Raw genomic sequence first — 22,127 nt, forward strand, 5'->3', positions numbered from 1 at the left:
TCAAGACATAAAGCTCAATGGCATGAAGTGTGCATGTTGACCTAAGAAACTGTACTGAAACTGTAAAACACATCATTTTTATGATAGGTACTAAAATTAATCCTCAATTGAATTAACCATGTGTCTTTATTGTGCTAGAATTGATAATGTGACATGTATTATTATATTCATAGAAACAGATATTAGAACTACTGTGTGATATGATACTTGTATTTACATTTATTATGAATGAAATAAAGTTTTGGTGTATTTCATTTTCTTGTGCCAGTTTTATTGTGACGTCAGTGAAACCACAAGACACCACGCTACACAGACTCATATTTTGTCTCCAGGTGAGGTGGCCCTACTATTTCATCTCAAAGAGTGGGTGATTTAGTGTTTCCATAGAGGGAAAAATAGGGCAGAATGAAAGATATTGCTTAGAAAACACCTGCTGGCTCTGCAGCTGCAATGCACCTCTGTGTGCATGTAAGACATACTAAATGTGTGTGTGTGTGTGTGTGTGTGTGTGTGTGTGTGTGTGTGTGTGTGAGGGTATGTTTTGTGTTCGTGTGTGAACACAACACAAGTCACAATGTAAAGTGCAGAATTTCAACATTAGTTTATTTAGGTATTTGCGCATTTAAATACAAACAAAGAAAAAAAACAGAGAAAGGATATAGAACAGTTTGAATGTGCAGGTGAGGTAGAAACCCACAGTTGGCTTTGCTGTGGACGTCACCCAAACAGAAGAGCAAAATATACAAAGATTGAAAAATGCAATATGATGCAGTGTAAAATTTCAATATAAATACATTTCCTCCACCCAATCATCACTACTGAAAATAATTAAAACATACCATCAAATAAACCAATACTATGCAAAAACACACAGTATGACCTAAAAAGTACCAACTCTTTCTGACATCAAACCACTTTTAAGTTTCTTTTTGTATTGAGACAAAGACATAGAATCTGTTAAAAACGTTCAAAATTATCTTCCACAATTAGGCTCCATGGTATTTCAAACAGTACTGTTTTCTAGATATTTGATACATTGGTAGGTAAAGGTTTTTTGTTTGTCTAGTAGGGCAAAAATAACCTGAGAATTGTAGGAAAAAACAGTTCTGTTTTTTGGTGAGTCTGTTTCCATATATAGCCCTTTTGGAGTGAATTTGGAGAATGTTAATATCATAAATGGCGGACACATTATATTTCAAAAAAAGACGAGGGGTTGCAGCACAACTTGGGGAAAGTTGTTATGTTGCGGTACATGGTACCAAATTATAATCTGACGACATATCAAAGCTTTTACTTTTTAATCAGAATTGCAGCCACTTTCCCTTTTCTTCTTCTTCTATTTCGCTTTTTCTTTATTATTATTGTTATTCATACAATTTCAAATTATGTATTGACAAATATACAAACTCACATACAACAAACTGAGAATGTCAGGGGTACTTGTATACAGGAAGAAAAATTCAAGAAAAGAAAAATATTAACGTAATTAATACAAGGTAATACAAAATCAAAATATTGCCTTTTCAGTTCACATGACATTTCTCAAAAATACTGTTCGTCTTAACCACCTTTGTGTTTGTATGGCCCCTTATTATGGTACCATATTGTGTATTTTGTTTGTTATTTAAAAAAAAAATAAAAATTTAAGGTTGTTTTGTTTTGTTTTGTTTTTTTAAAAAAAGTCTTTCTTCACCTCCTGTCTTTTGAAATGCATAAAAAAAGTCTTAATCTCGCAACTGAACTGTTTGTCCAGTTTTACTTCTGATATAAATATGAACATAATATTAATAATAATAATAATAATTTATTTGCATCCACTCCAAATATTACGGTAATAGAAACAGTTATAAAACAAATGATAGATTCTATTAATTTGTAGAAAGTGTAGGAATATTCAATATCAAGCATAAATCTCTCCAATGTCTTTTTTGCTGGATATATTTGATGCGAGATTTTAAAGAAAACCTCTTTAACTTGTCCCCAGCAAACCAAACTTTCTGCCAGCTGATTTAATCATAAAGCAAAGACCAAGAAAACCTTACTGGGTGCAGAGTAACAGCTTGTGTGTTATTCCTGGTGTGTTTATTTGTACATTTATTCTTGGTAACATCAATTTCTCGGATGAATAAACGTCTATTAGATTAGTGTTAATGGTTGAATCCTTTATCGCTGCAGCACGCCCTTCTCTATCTTATTATACCCTTATCTTCCTTGTATTGTCTTGCATTGTCTTTTCCAGCCCTTTCCTTCTGCTTCTTTCTCTTCTCTTCTTCTCTGCTTTATATCCGCCTCGCGTGACGTCACCGCTCACCTGTGGGTGGGTGTAGGATCTGGGATTAGCTGTAGCCGCAGGTGATAGCCAAACATTGGGAGGCTCACAGCAACACAAGACTGACTTTTTCGGAGGAATAAAAGGGGAGACGACGCGAATGAGCCGTGTTGTGTTGCTCGGTCGAGGCAGCCGACTTTAGGTTTGCAAGATTTGTCTTTTCGTGGAAGTCACCTGGGAATCTGTGGGCGGTCGAAATCCGTCTTTCTTTCTCTGTTTGAGGCGCCAGCAGAAGTCCTGTCTCTGTGAGACTTCCGCGGTTTGCTCGCCGAACAAGTTATCTGGGATAAAAGACAACCACGAGTGTTTCCTCTTATGCGGTAAGTGAGCGTTTTGTAATTTAAATTAAAAACGGTGAAAAGTTAAATGGGATTAGGTTTGAGCTGTATTGCTGAGCTGTAGGCCAAACATCAGCTTTAAGAGAGCGACAAAGTGAGCCTTATTTTTTTTATCAGGCCAACAATCAATGCACTCAGTTTTATTTACATTCGCACACTTTCCGGGGAGTTTGCTTTACTGGCAGCTAAGTGTTTACCTCCCAACTCAAATGCAGGCTGCTGTAATGTGTCGAAGCTGCAAGCCTGTGTGGCAACAACAGGGGACGTTTACACCTGGTTATTATTTTAAACGTGCCTCTCCCACTGCAGGTCCCAGGTCCTCTGAGCCATGCCTGGCCACAGCTCTGGGGCCCCCCACACGTCCCGCCACCACAAACACCACAGCTCCAGCTCCAGACCAGAGAAGCACAGAGCGACTCGGACTATATCCAGGGAGAGCACAGCCAGCCAAGACTCCTGCAAGGATCCTCATGGGGAGCAACTGCATGAGCACCACACTGACCACCCCCGCTATTCAGAGAACAAATATGGTCGCAGCAGAGGCCACCCACGAAATGGCACTGGTCGGGGCTCGGAGACTATAGGATTTATTCCCGGGTCAGCAGACAGCACGCCTACCAGCAGACATGCTTGTGGCTCCTGCGCCTCCATGGGCTGGAGTAGCTGCAAGGCTCTTATCTGCTGTGTACTGACTTGTGGATTTTATGGCAGCAGAGAGCCCTGCCTGCCTGTTAATGAGAGCTCCACAGACCATCCCCCTAAAACAGGCAGCGAGCCTCACCCTCCTAATGGTGTGGCTGTGACCAACCCCACTTGTGGCATCCCTTTGGAGTCCAGCAAGTCGACTAAAGGCTCTAGATTGCCCACGAGTGACAGCTTCCGCTACCCGGATGTGCGCATCGCAGGTAAGACAGTAAGGTATCCGGTTGCTGCCCCCAGACGAACCCGCCCGACTGGCAAGGGGGAAAGCGAGCGGCCTGTCAGCAACACCAGCCTGTTATCCCGCGAGGACTATGACTTAGACGACCTGAGTGACACGGGGACTGACATTGACTCTCTTATCACCAAGAAGCTGCTGGAGCTTTATGCCCTGCATCAGATCGACCAGCTGGCCAAGTGCACCTCCGACTCCTCCTTCTCCCGCAAGACCAACGAGATCAGCGAGCTCATCTACAGCATCGCTCAGGACTACAACCTGGAGGAGCAGGAGGCTGAGTGCAAGCTGGTGCACGGAGTCATCCGCATCAGCACAAGGAAGCCGAAGAGAAAATCAGGCCATCAGTCGACAGGACAGCGAGCCAACTGGAGGAACGACGGGACTCTTCCTGACAGCGGCAACGAGACCATGACCAACACTTTCATGAGCAGTGACGGTAAGATTGTCATGCAACACAGTTTAAGCCAATGTTTGCGCCTGATCCGAGTCATTTGATATTATCTGCTTATTCAGAGTCCCAATCCAATATTTTTATTTACCTGGATAATACAGCTGCACAGTGCACACTTCAAGTACTTCAAAGTTATTAATATCCATCTAATGTGTATGCTTGACAGTTAAATATCTCTGCAATGCAATACAAGACAAAATGTATGAATCCAAAAAGTTCCTTAAGTATTTTTAATTTTGTTTTTGCAAAAATAACAAAGTAAACAAACTTAGCCAGTATTTCTTTTATCAACAAAGTATGTTAAGGAAACAAACTAAAATGTCTTTAGAAATAGCTCCCAAATCTACTTATTGTAGCACGGTTTAAAAGAAAAAGTAAATAGTGTTATAGCTGAACTTAAACATTGTCAGTCACAGTCACAGTTTTGCTTAGTACTTGACTATAGTAAAACTGCTTTGCTAAAATGAAAACCAAAAATGTCAGTTTCACTAAAAATGTTGTAGAACCTTAAGCTGAACATGAAAAAAAATCACTTTCTACTTGTTGGAATAGCAGCATTATAATAAACCTGAATATCTGCTGCAAATCCTGCTCTCCGTTTAAGACACCTGTGTGATGGCGGAAGTAAACAAAGGATCCGGTGGGGCGTGTGCTCAAAAATAAAACAATCCCGATCAATTAAAAAAGGATTTGATTGGGCCCGATACTGATCCTTCTGATCCGATCGGGACATCCCTACAATTAACAGTAATAATTACTGCTGAAGAAATATTTTTAAGATACCACATGACAACTTCTTTAAGCACCATCTGTCTGCAGCATACCAAATATACCAATCACCTCAGCTGTCTTCCCTGAATGACTCATAGTGTCTGTTGGAACGCTGCTTTTGTTTGGCTCATAGTTTTTAAGCCCTAATACGCCAGGCACCTTACAGGCAATAACCTAACAATAATTAGCTAATCTGGGGCAAGTTGATACAAGTTCACAGTCTTTTGTAAAACATATTGCACAATAGCCAAAATGACTGGCTTAATTGAAAAACGAGGGTGCGTAAATGTCTGTTGAAGCTCTTTGTCTGCTCGCGCTCATCTTGTCTTTTTGTCCCCTGCTGCAGTTCCAGAGGTGAAAGTGTCAGAGCAGACACCATCAGATGAACTGGCGAGGAAGATGAGACATTACAGCGGAAGAAGTGAGTACATGTGGAGATTTTCCATAACGGATGCGCAGATGCGTTATGTCTTCATTCAGGTCAATGTGAGAGATTTAAAGGAGCAGTGTGTGAGATTACGTGGCAGCTTTAGTGGTGAGGATTGCAACCAGCTCAAACTTCTCCGATGTGCCAAGCATGAACTCACGGTTAAGGTTCCTTTCAGTATTCACTGTTCAGGAGTTTCTTACCAGGAGCCGAGTTATCAGCAGAGTTCTCCTCCTCTCCAAAACAAACTGACCAGGTGATTAAAACTGTGATTAATACACCGAATAAAGAAGCTTCATGTTACAGATCGGTGTTTTTCCTATGCCCTGCGGCTCGTTGCAGACGGGCCACAAGCCCAGCACCCGCTAATGTTTGCTCATCTTTTTTCTCTGATAATTCAAGATCTAGATTTTCGGGAGGTTTTTACCTTGAGCTGAATTATCCACAGAGGTCTCTTCCTCTCCAAAACCGAGCTGACCCAGTGATTTAAACCAGAAAAAACCCTAATTAAACCAGTTTCAGGTTAAATGTCTGTGTTTTTTTCCTGTGCTGTTTGGCTCATCATGGAGGGGCTGCTAAGTATGGTTGCAGACGTGAAAATGCAAACGGCCCTATCGGGTTTGTCCTTTTTGGGTGACTTTAGAAACATGACAGTTCAAGATATAAACAGCTCATTTGAAGGTGATGAAAAGGCAAAGATTCCTAATTTTAAGTGGTTATAGTGTGCCCCAGAAATGAATCTGAAACCTCAGGAATTAGTTGGCATAACATCACCTCTGGTTCCCTCGTCTCGAAGTGGATGGACTCATGAACTCTGATGCTTTTATGTGTCTTAAAAAAGGCAGTTGCTAACAAGTGGCTAAATGAGACTACAGAATGTCATAACCCCGCCGGACACAGCTTTACAGCCTCACTGGGGTGGGAACATTGATTCATGAGACCATAGCGCTGTTTATTTATAAAGCTTTTTACTTGTGGCAATTGCATTTAGGCTTCAAAAATGCTGAAGGTGGTGTTCATTTGTGAAGATTATCTTTGTGAACAAAACATGTGAGTATCATAAATGTTTGTTTAATTCAGAGCTTATTTTCTGCAACAGTTTTTTTGATGGGGGAACCAGGGCCACGCTAAATGCCGCGTCGGCACAGAGAAAAATGTCATCCCAGGTGCACTCCACCAAAGGAAGACGTAACTATTATATAAGTCATATGTCAGCCAAAATTCTATACACTGAACCTTTAAAAGTTGAATAAGATCCAGAATTAGTCATCGCCAGAGTGTACAAGTGTGTGATTTGTGGTTAGTAATGTTTCCCGTTTTATAATAAGTTGTGTACTTTGTGCTGGTGGAGATCCAGTCTGTATTTGTCCTGGTCATTGAGGTGTAATTACTGCCCCTCAGGTCTCTGCAGCCCATTGTACCTGCAGCAGCTGCAGGCATTCTCTCACCTCCTCTCTACTTTCCAGTAACATACCACTTTATCAGTCAGTGAAAGCCCCACATTCCTGCCCTTTTCTCTGCATATTACAATCCCTCGCTCATTAGCTGCCTCCTCCCCCTCCTCTGCCACCTTACACCCATCCATCAATCTGCCTCATTCTCCCCTCCAGCTCAGCGGACATGCTACACCACCTGCCACAGCAGCAGATCGAGTCACATTAAATATATGCCCCATAATGTCCCATGGTTTATTATGTAATTTTAGCGAACAGCTTGGTTTACAGATGGATTACTGTGCAGCAGCCTCTTTTTTTGTTGTTGTTCTGCGGAGAGGTGGTTAAAAGCTGGTGTCCTGTTACATGTCTTTGAATGAGGGTACACCACATTGTGTTTCCACAACTTTCACATCGCGGCCTGGGAATGCGTCAGCGTCCCGGGTTAAACTTTTGTACATGAAATCTACTGTTTTGCCTTTTGTCTTACATGCTACATTTTTTTTTTTGTTTTCAGCACATTAAACAAATTTTATTTCAAATTTCTCTCACAGCATACTCCTCCAGCACCGCCACAGCCTACTCGCCCTACCATCATGACACTGAAACAGACTCTTCAGGAGCTCCTCTTCTTCTTCTCTGAAGGGTGACACAAAAGTATCCGCGCTAACAACTGATGTAGCCAACTAGATGGACAATGTTAACCTCCTGCTGTAATTTTTTGTTGTTGCTGTTACTGAGTGGAGCACCTTTTACCCTGGGCGGTGGTACTTCTGGCTAATGTTTGCTATTGGAGTGTCATTTAAATTGATGGACCTTTTATCTCTGCAGTAAATGACCCACTGTGGAAACATTTTTTTTTTTTACACAGGGAAAGACAATGCAGGTCCTCTAAATGTATTAGTGTATGCAGTGTTTGAGGTTGTTTTCAGGAAAAGAAACACTCCATGCAATCTTAGCAGTCAGGCCAGAGGACAGAGACTGATGTTAAGACGTAACCGTCCTCATTCTTGTCTGTGATTGTTTATGCAAGCCATCGTGCATGTGCTGTTTGTATGTTTGGGCTTTTTGACTCCTGCCGTTTAGACGCCTTGAAAGCAAGTGTTGACCTGAAAACTGCGTTGTTAAGCCATATTTTGATGTGCATATTGTTATGTTGATGTTACTGTCAGGGGTTTTAAGCCATTGGTGGTTTTTGGCCACAGGTTTTTTTTAAATTCACAGATATGCCCTGTTTTTAACAAAATAAAAAGTTCCATGCTTGTTTATGCCTTTCTCTAATGTGTATTCAATATAGAAATAAGTGATCATTAATTTTTCATTTTACAGGGTTCTAGCTGTCCCTTAGACAGTCTTTAACGGCTCAAAATCTAAAAAATGAAATAAATAAATAAGGCCTTAATTGGTATTAAAATGTCATAAACTAATCTCTTAAAAATCTTAAGTGCTAACATATGGAATGTAGGATTTTATCATTGCATACAAGACTGTATTTTTTGCAAAACTTTTTTCAAAAGTTGCTCAATGGGAATAAAGAGTGAAATACCACATGCAGAGTAAAAAAAAACATAACATTGCCAAGAAAACTTGCAAAAAAATGCCAGGTATTTACTAGTTCCTGTTTTGCCTTTGCTTCTGCAATAAGTTGAAAAAGGTAATGTAATGTAATATTGGTCTTAGATTTCAGTACGAGTTGCTTTCAAAAGTCTTAAATATAACTTTCTTATGCTGCAGGAGCTTTTTTGTAGCTTACAGAAAATTTAACTTTTTTTTCTTTTCTCCACACAAGCCACAATGGCATATTAATGCAGTTTGAATATAAGCGGTTCTGTTTATTTTAAAACAAATTATATTTGCTCATATATCAACATGTCTTCTTTTTGCAAGGTTTTCTAACGCTGTCTCTTCAGCCTACTTTTCCTCTTTATCTCTCTGGATTATTGTTGTCAAGCTCATCTCCCCGAGGTCACTGTGTTGTAGCAGGCAGGCTTTTTCCGCCCTCAGCAAAAGAAAGAACTTGTTTGGCTGGTTCTGACAAAAAAAGGAAATAAAATCCTGGGGTTGGTCTTTGTCATTTATTGCAAAGGGAAAACGCAGTGCACAAAATGAGAAATGTATCCTGAACTTTGGGTAAAATGAACTGAACTATAAAAAACATAATTTTTTATTTGTAAGATATGCATCAGTCTAACAAGTAGTTTCCCATTAGATGACAGTTCTGTTGTTGAAACTGTCAACTAAAGTATGTGATAACATAAATATAAAGGCACTAAAGATAAAACAGATGTGACAATTTCAGAAATACATTTAAACAGCACAAAACAGAGCGGATAATTGCACAAGAGAATGATCCCAAGACATTTTAAAACAATGTAATTTGTAATTTGTACTTAAAAAGAAAAAAAAATCTACTCTTAAAGTCCAAGTGAACCACAAACAGGCAGTTTTTCTGAATTCTTGTGTACCAAACGCTGCGCTCTCAGTGTTTGTGGTGTGTTGCAGTTGCCCTGTGTAACCCTGTTTCCTCTGGCTCTCTGCCCCCGCCAGCACATTCCTGTTTTACCTGTATGAGATGTCATGCAAAAGCTCACTGTTTCACAACTAGCATACCACAGGCTAGGACAAATCAAGAGGGCTTGTCCTATATCAAATCTAGCCTGCAGATTGTTTACAGTGAGCTCAGATTTTTTTCAGGATGAATGATTTTAGCATTTGCATATTGCTTCTACTTACTTTTGTGCATGAAAAATGTGACAATTGTTTTTTGCAGGGCTTTAATTTCGTTAAATGTTTGCTCTTGTGGCGAAAAAATAAATAAAAATAAAGGCAGGACTCTGTTTAAGATCACTTCATAATGTATCTTTCTGATGATATTTTCTCAGAGGAAACATGTGTCTTCCACTGTTTTCCATGAGAGGGAGACAAAGTACAAACTAAAGATTTAACATTTGTGGTCATATAGAAACACAAACTGAGGGTTATTTTTCTAAACATACCCATCTGTCTCTCTTTTTTGTTATGAAGTGGTTGACTTTCACATGATTTTGAAGTCTAGATGGAAAAATACTCCACCTATATGCAAGACTGACAGTTTAGTTTCAACACAACCTGGTAAAACAAGAACACAGCTTGCATGAATCAGATTTGGTTTCTTAATATGAGTTTTTATGCAATATTAAATATGATGCGCTGCATGCTCTCTGAGTTTTAACACAGTCCTTGATTTTTTTTAAGCTGCCTCAAAGATATAGAAAAAAAAATACTGTATCACAATATTTTTTGTGTGTCTGCTTCATTGAGGCTACACTCTATATTATTGACAGAACTTTTAAAACCCATATTTTTCAGTATTTTTTTTAAGGTGTCTCTTGGATCATTTTTATCATTTCCAGGGAGTTCAGTCACGTTTGCTATCTTTGGAAGCCCCAGCGTCCTGACAAGAATTGAAAATAAATATGTTTGAGCAATACTTGGCCGCACAACATGTTCGTGAGGATGGACCTGCCAAATGAACTGTAGGGATGAACGTGTTCAGCACAGCGTGTTTACAGCAGGTTCACCTTGTATAATGTTGGGGAAGCTACTTTGAAAACATAGCTTTGTAAGCTGCCAATTACGTCACACTGGAAGATATTGAACAGCAAAGCTACCCTATGTGGAGAAGTCTAGTTTGGTTAACTAAAGCTATTTAGAAAAAGTGGTTCAAGCTACTGTGTAAAAAATAAAATAAAATAAAATAAAATTGAAAGTGTTCATGTGATAGAAAATTATAACCAAAAGAATACAAAAAAGTCACAAACCAGCGACAAATGTCATTTAAGTGCCTGCTCGTTCATGGGCTGTACATAAACCAAATAATGATAAATAAAAAATAGCCCACCGTTCATGGCAGTGTGCAGGGATGTCAGCTTTGGTTTTGAATACAACGTCCACCCAGAAACTAGAGACGCAATGGTACAAAAGAAATGTAAAAAATCACCCTTTCCTTTTATGCCCCCAGACTGGTTGTGGTAGTTTCAGCAGTTAACTACACAAAAATGTCAAAAAAAAGAAAAGAAAAAAATTAACTACTTGAATCACTAATATAGTTCACTGCTCCCCAGTACTGCTTTTACATAAAAACATAATGTTGCTTGCTGTGAGTCTTTTTAAAGATTGAGACAAAACTTCACTTTTATGCTCATGTATAAAAATATATTTATTTGACATGTTCTGTAAATGCAGACTTATTTACAACATTGACGCAAATGATCTTCAACGTAAGATTCAGTAAAAAAACAGTGGGTACAGTCTGTCTTTATGTGGAAAATCCAATCTTCACACTTCAGCTGATGAAAGATTTAACGAGAGTTAAAGTGACCTCAGCGTCAATGTAAATTTAGTAATTTATAGTTTCACCAATTCACATAGTTTTCGTTGACAATTGTAAGTGCTTTTTTGAGCTGTCCACTGTCAGGCTTTCTTTCATTTCATGAGGAACGTTTCTTGGGTTGGTCAGCGATAAAGTTTTGCATCACCACCGTTAATAACATTGGATTCAACTTTCTCCAGGACAGTTTACATCAGGTCCCCCTGTCCTCTTCTATCTACAGAAGAGCATGTCAACCAGCAGCTCCAGCAGATCCGCCTGACCGATCACGGGCCGGAAGAAGAGTTCAGTGATGAGACTGGGTGTAATGCTCTGCAACATGGAGGCTGTGAGGAGGATTCGAGCAAAGCGCTCCTGATGCCCTGGGTGAAGGAGGTGGACCACCTCGCTGAGGGCGTGCTGAGCTTCCTGTTGCAATCCTTCGACAAACAGAGCTGCCTTTAAATCTGGGACATCTGCGAATGAAAAGACAAGAAATTCAATACATGTATAATGCAGTTGTTGCAGCATTCTTTCAGCAGTGATTTAAAGATGAAATGAAAGAAGTTTTCATTTCTTTTATAAATGACGAAATGAGTTGAATACACACCTGGGTTAAATATTGTGGTGCCTTTGAGGTATGCATACTCCTTAGGACTCAAATCCAAACTCCAAAACTTTTTGAGGCAGGATTTGAGTTTGCTGACGCCGGCCATGGTGGGCTGCTCCCTCTCCACGCCAGAGCTTTCCTGACGGTTCAGGAGAATCTTTTTCAGCATGCTGTCAGCCGGTGTGTCCGTCACCTCAAAGTCCACATGCTCCTGGGCCAGACCAAGGATGAAGAGTGGCGCCCAGCAGCTTTTGAGCAGCGAAAACTGGTCGTTTGGTGGCATCTGGTTAAAAGCAGGCAAGTTCTTCATGAAGTGGACAGTTTTAACCAGAACTGCTGACGCTTCTTTGCAGATCTTTGAGGGCCTTTTCAAGCACACTGTCCGTCGCAACTCACAGTTGCATCTATGAGGTATTGAGCTGAAGCAGTTTTGATTTGGTTCGCTGTTATCCATTTGGCTCAGGATGTTGTAGAGGATAGGATTCGAGAGTCTGTCGCTGTTGGCTGTACAATGACACCCGTTATCCATCTTTATAGGTTGTAGAGGTCTATAGTTAAACAGAAGTGGCCTCTCACAGGATGGGCTCTGCCTGAGCTTGTAAGTGTAGCTTCCTCTAGTGGCCCTGTATTTATAAGGCCAACCCACCCTGCTTCGTGGACCTTGACTTGTCAATACGCTCTGTGAAAAACAACCATGTGCTCTGCCAGATGACTGATGGAATAACCCTGGGAAAGCGATAAGCTTTTCTCAATGAAAAGGAGCTGGTGGAGTAAAGCCTGGATATCAAGAGGGTTGGGCCTTATCTTAAAGCGGGTGTCATTAACCCAGGCAGTACCAAGCTACCAAGGACTGCAGAGGTAATCAGCCCCACACTGTGTCCCTGCACACTGCCAGCTCACACCCGGAGAGCTGGAAAGAGGCCAGAGTAGAGCGGGAGCATTGACCTGCGAGTTAAGTCCTCATGAGGTGTAATAGATTTTTTTTCAAAACTTTTGGGTGCACTCAAATTGATGACGTACAATATTCAGTAGAATGTTTGCATATCGAAAGTGTTTGTTTATTGTCTTTATTATGGACTTTTTTGTTCAATGATAGTGTGCCAAATATTGAGCCTTTTGGCAGCTGCAGACCAAATTTCACTAGGCACATGTTGTACCCCAACTGTGTGACATAATTTGAGACTATGAATTATCTTTCGTACCTCCTTGTAAACCCCCAGGAAACATGCAGGGCTTTGAGGCCAATTTTCATAGTGGCCAAACAGTGGAATTACAACACTAGAGTCCGTCAGCTGATGTCATTGGCCCAAAAGGATTTTTTTTTCACGTAGACTTACATTTGGTAAAAGATGTCTGTAAATCAGTGGATACATTTTTTGAGTGTTACAACCCCTGTGAAATGTTTCCTTTCCATAACAGGATATGATGAATTCACAAATTCATTTATTTACTTCTGGAGAGTTTAGAGGAGCCACGCTGTTAAATCATTTTATCCCCATTCAGTTTAGTGGAGCACTAAACCAGAAGTATCTGTCTTGGTTGGAAGTCTTTTGTGTGCTTGCTCTATGAGCCCATCTGGTTACTTTTATATGCAGTAGTTGAGCTTTTTTTGGCTAAATTCACCAATGAACAACTTTCATAAAAATGAATGGGGATGCCTCCAACGCTGTATCCTGGTCTCTAATACATCCACAAAATACTCATGGACAGGAGGCTCATGCTTGTGACAGTCCAAGATATAAACATTAATGGCATCTGCTGAGCTGTAACATTAGCCCGCTCAGTTGTGCTACATGAAACTGCGCACAACAAGTTCTGTGGATCATCTTAAATTACAGAGTCATGATTTTTGGGAAGTGATATTGCATATTTGTTCTTCAGATGTATTTTTTTGGCGCTTTTAGCACTGCAAGCTGAGTGCCATCTAGTTCCATTATATTAGACACAAGGCAGACATCTCTACAGCCGACATCCCCAACACTCTGCAACTACACTAAAATTATCTATATTGATAGATAGCATTACAGGTAAGAGGAAAAATATGGACTTTTGATTTTGATGTGAACTGTCACTTTAAAATGGAAGGTCATAAATGAAGATTTGACCTGATGATGACACTAAAAAATTTACCACCAAGGTTATTACACTCATTCATTTCTTTTTTCTTTTTTCTTGTTTCTTACTGTGATTTGAGATGGACAGGTCTGTTTCCATTCTGAAACAATCAAAGTTGTCTGAGAAAATTAAAGGAATTACGCTGGTGTCTGTAACAGGCGGTACACTGTTCCTCTTGTCGTTTAAAAGAGTTTACCCTAATTTGTTATCTTGGCCGTGCCTGGCACAGAGGCTAGAGACTGATAAGCTAATTACTTTATTGTTGACACAAATAAACAAACTTCTAATTTTCAATGACTAGCACCTTTGCTATAGACCTTTGGCACCATGACCCAACGAAAGGGTTCACCACATTGAATAGTGACAGGTGACACAATATATAACTGATTATGCTCTTTACCTTTGTGGGGACACCTGATGCACAAGCCAAAAAGCCTGAAAGCATCATTATGGAAGTTCCTGGAGAAGGTCTTAACCGCAGAGCAGTGGAGTCAAGGTCAGTTCATAAAGGGAATGACTGCAATAAAGAGATTACAAGCCAGACACAACTGGCAGCACCAGTCACCGTGTGTTTGTTTTACTCCATCAGTCTCTTACTCATCCCCACCAAAGAATACTCCAGAAAAGGTTTCATAGCCTCATTTTCCTTCCTGGAGTGATCTCATTAAGATACACTTAAGTGACTGTTAATTTAAGGCGTGCAATGTATTAATCATAACAGGCCTCGGCTTTGGATGCCTGATAACACACATTACGTTATCTTGGAGAATGTGATCCTTTCAGCAAAGTGACCTGTGATGCACTCAGGGAGAACTCGGGCTTCATGAGGCAGGCTGACAGTTGTAAATGCCTGTGATAAGGCTTGTGTTTATAGAGGTTAGGAGCAGGCAGAGACGGACACGGAGGACGGAGGCTTATCTCCACCTAGACAGTAAAAATAAAATGTCCTTCATTCTATAAAAGGAACAACTGCTGTATTCTGAGATCAAGCAAAACAGTATGATGAAGCATGACGTAATGGATGGCACCAAAAAAACAAAATGTTCAGGTGATCTTCATATCAATGTGTATCATTAAAATACCATACAAAAATGTATGAAGGCACCTGATTGTAATAGCTTTATTAGGTTATTAACAAATAATAGAACAATTGTTGAATACTTTTAAATAGAATTGTGCCAACATTGCCAGTGAAACACAGTTTGCTTTTCTGTTTAGTTTTTCCTCCAAATATTGACTTTTCTGTTTCCTCTGGTTTTAGTCTCTCAGGTCATTGAACTGTGTGACGGACACCGTGTCTGGTACATGACACTTGACCTTGACCTCCTGCTAATATAGCCGGGGTTCATTTGCCTGGCTCCGTTTTCACAAGGTCGTCAACCCAAAGGTGACCGTTATTCTTACACTGCGCGGTCATTTTAATCCTTGAAAAAAAATGGAAAATTTAATTTTTGGATTTCTATGTATAGCTCTTTTAGGTTTACTATAAAAGTAATATATGTTAACAACCTACAAGACAACTAAATTCATACAAGCCAGATCCAGAATGCCACACATATATTTTTTTTAATCAAAATGTCATAGATTCCTATTCCAGACTTTCGAGACAAAATTAGCTAACTTAAACTCATCAAAATAAAACTGCTGTTCCCTTTTTTTATTATCTGTACATCAGGATATGTCAGGGGCAGCACTTCTCTTCAAGTGATACAGGTTTTCTTTCCTTTTTGTTTTGTTTTGCAATAATAAGTGCCAGACCATACCGTGATGTTTACCTTGAGAAGCATACATACTAAACTGACATAATGCTAAACTTCAGTGCTTTCTGGGCACTGAAAGGGGTAGCTGAGAGTGTCAAAGATTCCTTATTTCCTGATTTAGGTTATATGTATATGCACTGTATTGTATTTATATATTATTCATCTATGGATTAATCATATTAGGACACACTGATACATTTGAAAATGTTTACTTCTTTTGTTCAATAAGAAAAAAAAAAGCTTTTAAAAACTACTTTTAAATTTTCTCCGATGTTAAGTATCAATAAAAGTGTCGTTACTGGCTCCGGTATGAAAAATGTAAAGTAAATTGTAAAGTTTTATCTTTATTTTATGAAAGTTCCAAAGGCCACTGCAGTGCACGACCCGTGATTTGTGTCCTTGGTGTCAAAGAGTTTCTGGTATGTCCTCTCTACCATTATATGTAAGAGAAGACATACCAGAAGGATATTTGATGCATCTATTTTTGAGACTCTAAGTGCCTACCTGTAGTGAGGCTCTCACTTGTATATGTGCTAGAAAGTTTTATTCTTTCATTATTTTACTGTCTGACCTTGTAAAATTATACTTACAAGATTGAATTACAGACTCCCCTTTATGATTTTTGTAATTTTTAAACATACATGACACTCTTGAGGATAAGCATGTGCTTCCACAAGACAGGATGGTTATCATGACTAATGCACACAAAGTGTGAAATATGTGTAAAATGATGTCAGAGTCCAGACACCCGGTTTTAGTTTTACTGCCTATTACTATCAAAACACAGTGATAAAAGCTGAGGTGAAGGCCAGAGTTAGAGTTAGCCGCTGGGATAATGAACTCTGACTAGTTTTCTCTCTAGAAGAGAAAACGTAGTAATGTGAAAGACATAACATTTTGTTATTTGTTCAATTCAGCAAGCTAACATATAAAAACATATTTACAGAGATGTAGGCTATTGATACAGTATTTCCATTACCATTTGTCTAATCCATCACAGTAAACAAAGCTATGGAAAAGATTGTATTGAATGACATTTTGTCACAATTTTTAAAACGTGCTTTCTGTCATTTCTATATTTAAAGGATATATATGAGCTGTTTGGAAATGACAGCCAATAAATATAATATTCTAAACTGAATAAAAACTTTAACTTGATTTCTTCTTATTTCACCTCCCTCCATGGAGCCATATGCTCTCCTGTCACATGACTATTATTGTGGTCACCAATAATAATAATAATAATAATAATAATAATAATAATAATAATAGTCATAATAATAATAATAATAATAATAATTACATTTGGAGCTCAAGTGCTACATAATAAAAACATGAGCACTAAAAAAGAGATTCAAACCACCAAAATAAAAGCATATTTAAAATCATTAAAAAATGACAGCTTAAAAGCACTTTACATTTTGTAAAGCATGGTGAAAATGGGAGGAATCTCTTTTTTAAAAATACATTAAATAAGGCGAAATATTAACACATCTTACAACACCATACAATTAATCAAAACTGGTATTTGTGTCAATAATGTCATTAGATCAATGAAAAATGCAAAATTAAGATGGATTTAATGTCCATAATCTGGCTCAGGGAGAAATGAGATCTGGCAAAAACAGCACACAGATGGATACTTTTTACATAATAAAAAAGTAATGACTGATAAATTATTTAATTTTATTACATTCTAACATATTTCCTTGCACTTAATTCTGATGGAGACACAAAAACAGTTGATGAATCAGCCAATAATATAATAATAATAATGTAAAGTTCTGCAAAGTACTAGCTTTATCTAACGTCTCGTGAAGCGGATCTGACGTCAGTTCTGAAAGCCGTTCCGATGACGTTTCTTGTTCAGGAGAAAAACAATCATGGCGGACTCTGAAGTAGCACCCCTGTGTATTTCGCGATTTGTAACATCCCTGTCACCTTTCGCTCCGCAGACCTGAGAAATTATTTCAGTCAGTTCATAGAGAGCGGCGGTTTTCAGTGTTTTCACTACCGACATCGACCGGAGGTCCTCAGGGAGCCCGAGGGCTCCGAAAACACCGAGTGCGGTGACGGTGAGGAGGGCAGCTCTAACGTAAACGCTCCGGAGGCTGACCGACAAGAAGACAGCTCCGGGGAGAAGCAGACGGCGAAATCATGCTGTTGTATCGTGTCTCTTCACGCTAAAGATGCTGACAGGTTTGTCAGGATGTATGCTGGGAATCACTGGATTGACTCGAAGGGGGACTGGCTGGCCCGACGGTGTGTTATTAAAAGAATAAAAGTTTCACAGGACAGAGGTTAGTGGTATGAAGTCACTGTGTGATTGAGCTGTTAGACCACGATGACGATGTTGTCGTTTTTGTTTCGCTTTGTTATGGGGAGTGTTTCTCTCTTAGTACAGTTAAATAACAGCTTTATGATAGCCTTTCTTCTGTGGTTTTGCAGGGAGCGCTTGAAACTTCAAATATATACAACATGTTTTGGGAGCTAGACCCAATAAAAAACAATAGCCATGCTTATTATGGGCCCATGTACTCTTTGATTTTAACCAGTATTCCTTTTTAACATCTATTGCTTGTTTAATATCTTTTTCTTTAATATCTATTTATTCTTAAAATAATGAATCATGCTAAGTAGGGGTCGCCTGGCTGATTAAAGGGGGACAGTATTTAGCATTTTGCAGTTTATTTGTATCTGTTTTATTTTAATGATCACCGATGAAATTAATTATTTAAAAAGTGCAAAGAAAGTGTCAGCATGGGAGGAACTTCTGCTTTGTAAAACCCTCAGGGAGCTATTTTTATTTATTCATTTTTCAATTTAAATTTCCTTTGACTTTAATAAAAAAATGTAATTGCTGGGAACTTTCTATATATGATGTTGAAAGTATTGATTAAACACCTGCCAAAGTCTTTTAAACAGAATTTTATGGCCGAGTTTGTTTTATTCCAGATTCTAAATATTGACAGAAAGATAGTCATATTTATTGTGAATGCATATCGGTTCCAAATGTTGGTTATTGGTCTCATTAACTACAAATAATCAGTATCTGTATCGGCCTCGGAAAACCAATACTGGTCGACCCCTAATGCTAGAGCAAGTAAGCAGTGCTCAAATTGATATCTTATAACTAATTATTTAACACAAGAAAAAAAAATGTAAAAAGCAAGACAGGGAATAGACAATCAAAGACAAAAGTTAGAGAATAGCAGCAAAAAACAATGTCGGAAATGACGCTACAATACGATCAAATACAAAAAAAAAACAATAGAGATAGCATTATGATGGAAAATCAAGAGAACATTTTTTTTAAACAAAAAAGCAACCAAAAACACAAAAGGAGAAATAATCAGGTAAACGAATAAGGAGCACAAAGGTGCAAGGTAGGAGACATTGGAAGAGCAGGGATCTAGACAGAGATGCAAACAGTTTTTTGGGGCTTCACAATTTTTTCCATATGTTTTAGTGACTTTTAGTAGTTGGTCGAGTTACTCATGAATATAGTGAAAGACGAAAGAGGGAGTACATCACTTACACAAAAAATAAAATAAAAAAAGAAATATTTACCTTGTTTGGCGGTCTGTAAAATAAATTATATCTAATTATCTAAATGATCTGACATCTTAAAAACTGCCCACGTAGGCTAGTCGTTTCCCTGTTATGATGAATAGGTTGTAATAACATGAACAAAGGAGGTGCAAATTTCTATTGGTCTTTCTGAAGTTATAATTACCATTTGCTTGATATTTTCCTTGAAAAGAAACAACCAGGGAGCAAACAAATCATAGCAGCGGTGGGAATCATCAGAGGCCCCTCGATACAATATTATCACGATACTTAAGTCACAATACAAATATATTGCGATTTTAAACATTTTTCCATATGCTGAATCTTGCAATATCATACATTGTGATACACTGAGATTAAGCACCTTTTTTTCAATTGCAATTTATGTTTTGTTTAACTTTGTCAGCATCTGTTCTATCTGATAACACAAAGTTTTTTGTCTGTTCATCTCACTTCGGTCATTTTTATAGCAACAAAATGTATCTATGTATCTGTATTATCTAGTTTTTCTAGTGGTCAACCAAAAGTGCAAATTATATTTGCAGTATTTACAATTTATATCACATTAAAAGTCGATACTTGGTGTCCGTGTATCGGTACAGTATTGCCACACAAAACATCACGATACTGTGCTGTATCGATTTTTCCTCCACCTCTAATTCATAGACTAAACCTCAAAATGAAAATCTCTCAATGTAATTCAGAGTGTAGGAAGTATATCCTTTGTGTAGGTGTTACTGTTTAATACTGGAAATTAGTTGTCTTTGTTTGATGTTTTATTGTGATTTTTAAATGTTTTTGCCGTTGGTACATCTAATTTTCTTTTTCTACTCTTCAGATGATGGGTCATTCCCCTATAAATCAAGACACGAGCAGAGGCATCGGGTCTCCTTAACGGAGCATTTCACAGAGGCTGACCTCAGAGGTTTGTCCGAGCTGAATCCACCTGCTCTTATGCAGAATGGGAATGTGGGCACACCAGTGAAAGTGTTTCTACAGCTCATCCAGTCCTGCCGATTACCTCCGCGCCTCATCCGGAAATTGGGACTCACTTTCCCCAGACCAGCTCCAACCGCCGTTACGGCAACGTACCTTTGCAGTATCAGGACACTTTGACACTTCCAGCCACAGAGGAGACTGTACTAACAGCTGCTGGACATGAAATATCAGGACCAGGCACTTATGCTCCTCTAGCCTCAGAAAAGAGGCTGCTGGCTGATCACACAGAAACTACAGAGACAAACGAGCCAGAGAAAAAAGAAGAAGAAGAGGAGGAGGATGCACAGTCAAATGCAGATGACGTGGGTTTAAAGCCATTAATATATTGTGTAATATGAAGGCACTGTTATTCATAGCATCTGTAGGCTTTAAAACACAGCTGGCTGAATTGTCATCATCCGCTCACTGTTGTTTTACAATTATTCGTCTCGTTGGTTGTAGGATGATGATCGCTGTGAGGAGTGGGAGCGCCATGAGGCTTTGCATGATGATGTAACGAGCCAGGAGCGAAGTAAAGAGAGGCTGTTTGAAGAGGAGATTGAGCTGAAGTGGGAGAAGGGCGGCTCGGGCCTGGTGTTCTACACTGATGCCCAGTACTGGCAGGAGGAAGAGGGAGGTATGCAAAAAAAAAAAAATCATGAATCATACAGTTTCCACTCTTAAATCATAAAGAAATAAACAATAAAAATACATTTAAAAAATAGATCAGTAAGTCAATAAATACAATAATAATAATAACAACAACAAACCCAATAACAATGATAACAACATTAAGAATAATAATAATAACAAAATAAATAAATGAATAAAAAATAAATACTTAAAAAAAAGAACAAATAAAATATAATCAATAAGGCAAAAAAAAATGTAAAGGAAAAAAAGTGGCGATATAATCTACCACAAGTGTTTTGTATTGTTAAATTAGGCAGCTAAATTTCGATTCTGCGATTACAGTAATAGACATTTAAAGCCAAATGTGTATATATGCATAATTTTTAATTACTACCACTTTAAATTCAGTGCATTTGCTTAATGAAGTATTGATTACATTTTCTTTTGTCCTTTTTTTCAGATTTCGATGAACAAACAGCAGATGACTGGGACGTTGACATGAGTGTTTACTACGATAAAGGTATCTCGTTTGTTTTACGGCTGTACGATTACCTCGTTAGAAGGAGACCAAACAGTGAATTATGTCTGCAGGATCAGTTTTTCTTTAACCCAGTTCTTCCTCTCACAGATGGCGGTGACATGGATGCCCGTGACTATGTCCGAATGCGGTATGAAAAAAGGCTCAGGGAGGGTCTTGAAGATAGATGTGGACACAGTCAGTCTATTGGCAGCTTTGAAAGGTTCACTAAGGTAAGGTGGCGGCCTATAATTTGACTCCAGCCTTTCTACCATAGCCTTTATGAGCAATTTTCTAATACTTTTTCTCTTTTTAGGGCTTTGGCCGTCGTTTGATGGAAAAGCAGGGCTGGAAGGACGGTGAAGGGTTAGGACACAGTCAGCGTGGGATTCCTGATGCCCTTGAGAATGAGGGCCAACATCCTAATTGTAAAAGAGGCTTTGGGTGTGTATGAATCCAAAAAAAGCAAATCAATCAAATTTAACTTGTGGCATTTTTTGGTTTGCCACGAGTGGACATTGTTTTTAATGCTTTCCTGGTGCTATTGTATTTCTTTTCTGCAGGTATCACGGAGAGAAATTAGTCATACATCCTGTAAAAAAGGCCAGAACTGATTTTCATATAACTACAATGTATGACAAACCCAAAAACATAGATGGAGGCGACACCTTGCTGAGACGTCAACCAAACACCAGTATGAAGTACAGAGGCTGGCAGCCAGGTGGCAGCATTGGACCGAGAAGATGACTTTGATTAAATTATTTTTCTATAGTATTGGGGTTTTTTTACACACATATTTGTCTGATTTTGTGATTAAAACATTTCTCAAACCTTTAATTTCACTTGTGCTGACTTTTGTCTTTGTATATTGGTATAAAGTAGCTGAAATTGCACAGAAACTTGTATTCCT

General features: G+C 38.7%; 3 protein-coding genes across 3 annotated transcripts; 2 read left to right on the forward strand and 1 right to left on the reverse strand.

Annotated features, from left to right (window-relative positions):
* The first annotated feature begins 2,338 nt into the window (after window positions 1-2,338).
* On the forward strand, window positions 2,339-7,954 carry kdf1a (keratinocyte differentiation factor 1a). The gene is made up of 4 exons (XM_042490154.1): window positions 2,339-2,649; window positions 2,977-4,040; window positions 5,173-5,247; window positions 7,241-7,954. The coding sequence occupies exons 2-4, from the start codon at window positions 2,996-2,998 to the stop codon at window positions 7,327-7,329; spliced, it is 1,209 nt and encodes a 402-aa protein (XP_042346088.1). The 5' UTR covers window positions 2,339-2,649; window positions 2,977-2,995; the 3' UTR covers window positions 7,330-7,954.
* Window positions 7,955-10,906: 2,952 nt separating this feature from the next.
* Window positions 10,907-12,228, reverse strand: nr0b2a (nuclear receptor subfamily 0, group B, member 2a). Its single transcript, XM_042490753.1, has 2 exons — window positions 11,645-12,228; window positions 10,907-11,510 (listed from the first exon to the last, which is right to left on the reverse strand). The coding sequence occupies exons 1-2, from the start codon at window positions 12,171-12,173 to the stop codon at window positions 11,269-11,271; spliced, it is 771 nt and encodes a 256-aa protein (XP_042346687.1). The 5' UTR covers window positions 12,174-12,228; the 3' UTR covers window positions 10,907-11,268.
* Window positions 12,229-17,416: 5,188 nt separating this feature from the next.
* On the forward strand, window positions 17,417-21,998 carry LOC121945921 (G patch domain-containing protein 3-like; the record flags this gene model as incomplete). Its single annotated transcript, XM_042490291.1, is given in 8 exon segments — window positions 17,417-17,819; window positions 19,928-20,146; window positions 20,149-20,390; window positions 20,530-20,704; window positions 21,161-21,220; window positions 21,329-21,450; window positions 21,534-21,661; window positions 21,781-21,998. Coding segments are annotated over 8 exon segments (1,533 nt in total), but the record flags the coding sequence as incomplete, so codon positions are not given.
* Window positions 21,999-22,127: the final 129 nt, after the last annotated feature.

This window comes from Plectropomus leopardus, chromosome 7 (assembly GCF_008729295.1).
Source record: "Plectropomus leopardus isolate mb chromosome 7, YSFRI_Pleo_2.0, whole genome shotgun sequence".
Classification (NCBI taxonomy): Eukaryota; Metazoa; Chordata; class Actinopteri; order Perciformes; family Serranidae; genus Plectropomus; species Plectropomus leopardus.

Excerpts from the sequence above, each read along its gene's own strand:
- kdf1a (XM_042490154.1), top strand. The coding sequence starts at position 2,996 with ATGCCTGGCCACAGCTCTGGGGCCCCCCACACGTCCCGCCACCACAAA. Across the intron at positions 4,041-5,172 it reads CACTTTCATGAGCAGTGACG|TTCCAGAGGTGAAAGTGTCA; the intron begins GTAAGATTGTCA and ends CCCCTGCTGCAG. Across the intron at positions 5,248-7,240 it reads GAGACATTACAGCGGAAGAA|CATACTCCTCCAGCACCGCC; the intron begins GTGAGTACATGT and ends TTTCTCTCACAG.
- nr0b2a (XM_042490753.1), bottom strand. The coding sequence starts at position 12,173 with ATGGATAACGGGTGTCATTGTACAGCCAACAGCGACAGACTCTCGAAT. Across the intron at positions 11,511-11,644 it reads CACCACAATATTTAACCCAG|ATGTCCCAGATTTAAAGGCA; the intron begins GTGTGTATTCAA and ends TTTCATTCGCAG.